This window comes from Prunus dulcis, chromosome 6, assembly GCF_902201215.1.
Source record: "Prunus dulcis chromosome 6, ALMONDv2, whole genome shotgun sequence".
Lineage (NCBI taxonomy): Eukaryota > Viridiplantae > Streptophyta > Magnoliopsida > Rosales > Rosaceae > Prunus > Prunus dulcis.
In genome coordinates, this window is record NC_047655.1 from 28,731,550 (window position 1) to 28,737,591 (window position 6,042).

At 36.1% G+C, this 6,042-nt stretch overlaps 1 protein-coding gene across 1 annotated transcript; it reads right to left on the reverse strand.

Annotated features, from left to right (window-relative positions):
- Window positions 1-280: 280 nt before the first annotated feature.
- LOC117631914 (protein PHR1-LIKE 1) lies at window positions 281-4,402 on the reverse strand. Its single transcript, XM_034365256.1, has 8 exons — window positions 4,137-4,402; window positions 2,823-3,610; window positions 2,358-2,550; window positions 2,167-2,243; window positions 2,019-2,058; window positions 1,543-1,600; window positions 1,206-1,275; window positions 281-1,002 (listed from the first exon to the last, which is right to left on the reverse strand). Exons 2-8 carry the CDS (start codon window positions 3,393-3,395, stop codon window positions 637-639), a joined length of 1,377 nt encoding a protein of 458 aa, XP_034221147.1. The 5' UTR covers window positions 3,396-3,610; window positions 4,137-4,402; the 3' UTR covers window positions 281-636.
- Between the last annotated feature and the right edge of the window lie 1,640 nt (window positions 4,403-6,042).

Sequence of the window (6,042 nt, forward strand, 5' to 3'; positions counted from 1 at the left end):
CAATCATTGTCCACTCTTATCCTTTGCCATGATAAATGGGTGAAAATACTTTTAACTCAGGCTAAATTTCTTGTCGGCCCAGCGCATGTGCCAGATGGAGGGAGCAATCATGCGTGGGTGTGATAACCCAAAAAATTCAACAATTTCTTTTTCTTCTCCGTTGTGATGATTTTTTTGACCATTCTTCAACTAAAATATAGATAAATTCAGATTACCAATGCTGCTAAAGAGAAATCTAGTATGTGCTCCAAAAAGATAATGGAAGATTAATCTATAGTACTTACTGTACATAACATACATGATTCTGATGGTCGTCATATTTGAGGAGAAAAAAAATAATCATTCACTTTTGAACAATTTCATCTAATAATTAATAGTAAGCATCTCATAGTGACTCATAAGCATAAAAAGTAAACCCATCATTCTAGGTGGTGGTGACATTTCGCAACGAAGAAAGAAAGAATCCATCCCTAGTCAGGGAATGCTAATCAGGAAACTCATGGACTAAGGTTTTATGTTTTGGTCAACCATGACCTATAGTTTAAACCACCAAAACAGGGATGGGAAAACTCCCGGAGCAGCAAAATGCATAATAAGACTTCAATACGAAGCACATCAACTGATTATACCGCTGCTTCATCCATTCCTGGCACGTTTTGTGGGCTGGGTACCAGACTCAACATCACCTGGGTGGTCAGGCTCCTCTTGACTTTCGGTTTCTTGTGCCTTCTGCTTCTTCCTATTTGCATCTTGTGAACCTTCTTCCAAGGGAGTGCTCATACTACTAGCGCTTATTGGTGTTTTCTCATGGTCATGTTTGGAGGTCTCTGGTTTATCCTCTCCAGGGGAAGGACACACAAGATTTGATGGTGGAGTAGCGTGGTCATCCACAGTGGATGATGCGGCCTTCACCCTGCTGTCTTCCATCTTTCTCTGTTGCTCAAACATCTTTTCAAGGTACTTTCCTTGTTCTTCAATTTGCAACTGCAACTTTCTTTGGTTCTGCAAGAATTAAATATGGAATCATCAACAGAATATTTAAATTATTATTCAATAAAACTCATTTAAACAAGAAACAAAACTGAACTCTCAAGATGTAAATTACACTGATTCTTTACACCCTACCCAGTTCCCAACAAGCAAACAGTTGTTACACATTCTAAACAGAAAATAGAGAAGGCAATCTGTGTCTTCCAACTGCATACCTCAAGTTGTTCGTGAAGCCGCTTTTGGAGCTCCACCTGCAACCGCAATGCTTCAGTAATCCCCATACTCCTGCAAGAGGTGGACAACAAAAGGTGAAGCCTGATTTCAACTTAATACCTCACAAATAGATTGTAGTACAGATCTCTCGCAGAAAAGCTTAGCATTCCCAGTTGCATAGGTTAATAAATGAAACTTTTGTGCTAACAAAGAGAATACGCGAAACTTTTATAACATAGGATAGCAATGGTCACAAACTAGAAGGTATAAACGAGTATAGGAAAAGAAAAGAGTGAGATGCTTATGCTTCAATATTCTGGGTGAATGAAAAATACATACGCTTTCAAGTCTAGAGAATTTGTTTCTTCAACCGGAGTTGAAACTTTCTCACAAGCTCCTGGAAGAAAAGAAAGAAGAACATAATTTACTCATAACTCAAATGCTTGATTCTTTTACAAAGAGATGTCTACATACACACATAGACATACACATAGGGATCCTCTTTTTCAGACAAGAGAGCATTATAAAGACATAATAAAGGAACACAAATGATGTATATTTCGTACCGTAACACAATAACATAGGAAGTGAGGGGAAACAGAAATGTATAAATGAAAGTCAGCTCAGTATTTCTAAGAGTTTGAATAAAAGTTTAACCATCAAGCAACACAAAAGGCTGTTCATAACTACCAGGAGGACTAATTAAAGAAATCACCTAGAAATCAAAACATTTTTATAAATGACAATTTGGCAAGCCAAAGGTCTCAAAGATGTTTCAAGCAAAACACCTAATAAATAACAGAGGTAATATTTACCTTCTGATGACTCCGGTTTGTATCTGGCTGTTCTATATTTCTGAAATTTAAAATAAAAAAAATTAAAAAAAAAGGTCCAGCAAAACAAATAAAACAACCAACAACTTGTCATAGGGAACTAATCGAGGATAGAAATATATTCACATACCTGTAAATGGCTTTTTACATGATAGATTGTCAAGCCTTCAACTTTCATGAGGTTTAAAATACCCTTAGGAGTAGCTCCTGTTTGTTAGTTATTAGCCAATGACAAAAGAAGCTGTCACTTCTCATACCCATGGAAATAAAGAACTATGACATGATGACCAAAAACAAAACATGGTAGCATGTGTTACCCACGTTCACTACCATCAAGCTGGTTCACAGCTTCCACAAAGGCTTCATGAAGTTCTTGTGTCCAACGCATTCTGGGTTTGGTTGGAGGTGCAGTGGATAATGGTTCAGGGCTGGGACGAAATTCTTCAGATTGAACTGGCTGATGCTGTTGAATCTGGGGGGGCTGCACCAGGATATCAGAATATGGGTTCAACACCTGGCACATCATTTAAAGTTATAAGTAAACACAGACAGACTAGCCCCGAAGTAAAGTTCAATGTGAAAATTCAATTTTTTGAAATCTCTAAAAGATGTGTCAAAACAAAATAGTCGCTACATATTAAGGTCACAAAAACTGCTGACTAGAAACAAAATATCATACCACATTACTATTCGCTAAACAATAAAATAGCCATGAAATTATCAAAATGTTTTAGCTCTATTGGAAATACTGACTGTAATCATCCAAATAGAAGTATCAAAACACACCTTTGGTTTGGGATCCACTGCATCAACATCAATGGGAAGCTCCCAGTTTGGGTCCAGAGCATCATCAAAGGAAATTAATGGATCCCAATCAGACCAATCGGTCTTCTCAGCATGATCCTCAGATGTTATGACACCAGTACTACTATCCACCAGGCCATTCTGGTCAGGGACATTTTCAGGGAAATGAAGAAATTCCTGAAGTGAATCTGGGTACCAGGAAATATCTTTATTTTCTTCAGAGTAATTAATCAATGCTGTAGGTTGTACTTCTGAATGGGAAGAATGGGTCAGTGACAATGATTTTTCATCAACTGGTAATTTAAAAATGAATGGAGAATTTTGGGAACGCCTTTCACAAGGGGAAACTGAGGAAAAATGAACATCATTGGGCCTGGAAGATGATGAAAATAAGTGCCCAGGGGGAGAAGCCGGTGGTAACTTAGAATATCTAGTCTTCTCCCTTTGTGATGAAACTTGAAAAGAATCTGGCAATCTGGAATACTTATCATCAAGAGGGGTAGAGAGATTTGGAAATGATGAAGACATAGCTTTGGAAGACCCGAAGTTACTCATCTGTTTTGCACCCGATCTTCAAATAAATAGAGCAGTATGGATGTTCGTTATTGTTTGCAACTCAAGTCTGCCAACTAGTGTCTTCCCAGCCACTCCCACAACGTTATTCTTCATTGTCAACATAACAGAAACTACATATACACATAAGGAGAGCTTTAACCACATTCATCCTAATATTCACATTCACTATCATCCAATGACATGATTGCTGGTACCTGTGAGAAGAAAATTACATACAGAATGAGGCTGGTCAAAGTATTTTCACCATATCTCGGCCAACAGTGGTATAAACAAAAGTCAAAGTCGCAGAGATTGAACATTTATTCATATGAGTTTAAAAGCAAATTGAAATTAACTTTTCAGAAGACTTTTGATATTTTCCAACCAACCAAATCTCAACCCCACAAAAATAATCCATAATTTCAATCCCTTAAACAACTATAATCAATAAACTCCCACATAGCATCATAAACACGTCAATAAGCAAGCACATAACGCAAAAATAACCCAAAGAGCAAAAGCAAACGAACTCAACAACGCAAAACCGCATATAATCAAATTATCTGTTCAAAATTAAAGACAGCACAGCACAGAACACGTCAAGAAAGCGCACTGATTTCCCATAATTTCAGAGAAAACAAAACAAAACTGATATGGAGATATAAACTATACAGAAAAATCATCTATGTAAACAGAATAGTGGGAATTGAGCAATCTTAGCCAAAAGTGAGAGAACTGAACCTTGAATCCCGAAGGCTGGACTTTGAATCAAAGTTGAATGCTTTGAGGGTATGCAGCAGAAAAGCGAGCCAAAAAAAAAAAAGGAAAACTATCTATGAAAGATTCTGGTAGACACGGGATGATATCACGACGGCTGTTCCCTCCTTGACTTAATCTCACATCACAAGAACTCCCTTCTCTCTCACCAGAAAGAGAGAAGAACGTATTTGTCTTGTATTGTCTCTCTCTCTCTCTCTCTCTCTCTTTGTGATGACTAGGAAAATGTTAAGCTGCCGCCATTGAATATTGATCTTAGATTCTGGCCGTTTGTTTGGATTAATTATAATTAATTTGATGATTAATCAACAGTTATGATTTGAGGAGAATACTTTGGTGGTGGTCTGAATGGCAGCCATACACAAAGCTTGTGGGACCCACTCTCAAGTGGCCCCTCCTTGTCCTTTTTACGCTATTTCCCATTCACGCTTCAATGCTTTGGGTTGGGTCTACCTGCAAATTTCCCTTCTTATTTCTTAGGTTTATCTGGATTTGGTCAATTACTTATGGAAAATGTTAGTAACATTTTCTTTAACCTTCTTTTTTAGATTTCTTCATTTTCCTCATGACATGTGTCATTCTCTTTATATTTAAAACAATGTCATTAATGCATTTTACTAATTATATTTTGTTTTCCAAAATTACCCTTAATAAATGTATTGAATTTTATGTTTTCTTTAATTTATCCAAAAAAATTTAAGAAATTGAAAAAAATATATATTTTTTTTTTCAGAAAAAAAAAATCTGAATAATAAAATAAAGCCCACAATTTTGTTGCACAGAACAATTTTGAAAGAAAAACGTGACTTCAAGACCACAACCACGTAAACAGCAAAATTGCACAGGACAAAAGAAAGCCTTAGTATGAGCAAAAGACCTTTAGCACGAATTACGATTTTCCTTTTCCATATACAATAACTCTTCTACGTATTCATACACGAACTATTGTAGGCTTTATTACTTTCTGAAGAAAAAATACAGATACTTTCTTTATAAAGAATAACTTTTTTTCTTATTTAATTTTTTAATAAGGTAGTAAGAAAGTAATGAAAAAAAAAAAATTAAATTTGGATAAATTGAAAGAAACATGAAAGTCAATACATATAATAAGGGTAAATTTGAAAAATAAAACATAATTTGTATGATAGATTAATGACATTATTTTAAGTGTAAGGATAGTGACACATGTCATGAGGAAAATAGAGAAGGTTGCTAGCATTCCCTATTACTTATTATTTTTTTCTTTCCGGCAGTAACTTATTGATCACATAAGTTAATTGGATATAGTTGTGAATAATAACACTACTTTTTCTTTCTGTTTACAACGGTGAATATAAAATTAAAAGTTTTAACTAGTGATTTGCCCCCTGAACTTATACATAACTTTCGATTTATCTCATATTCTTTTTTTTTTTCTTTTATAGAAAATTAAGGATATGAACTTATTTTTTTCTCCAATTTCTCCCATGCCCTCTAAATCATCAACATTTCATCCAATTTTCTAATAAATCATTAAAAATAACTAATTTTTTTTTATAGAAACAATTAAAGAAAAAATAGAACAAACAAAAAACAAAAACAAAAACCTATCCCCACCATACCCCCATTCCGCTCCCTTTTTTTCTTCCCCAACCTGACCACCCCCTTCCCCACCTACAACTCATCCCAAGACCCATTCACAACCCATCCCCCCTCCCCACCATCTTTGCCTACCCTTTCGCAAAGCACCCACGACCACCCTTTTACCCATCACAGCCTCCTTTCTCAACAGCCCACCCTCCCACAACCACCACCCCATAACCATCTCACACACACACACACACACTCTCTCTCTCTCTCTCTCTCTCTCTCTCTCTCTTCCCCCAACCCC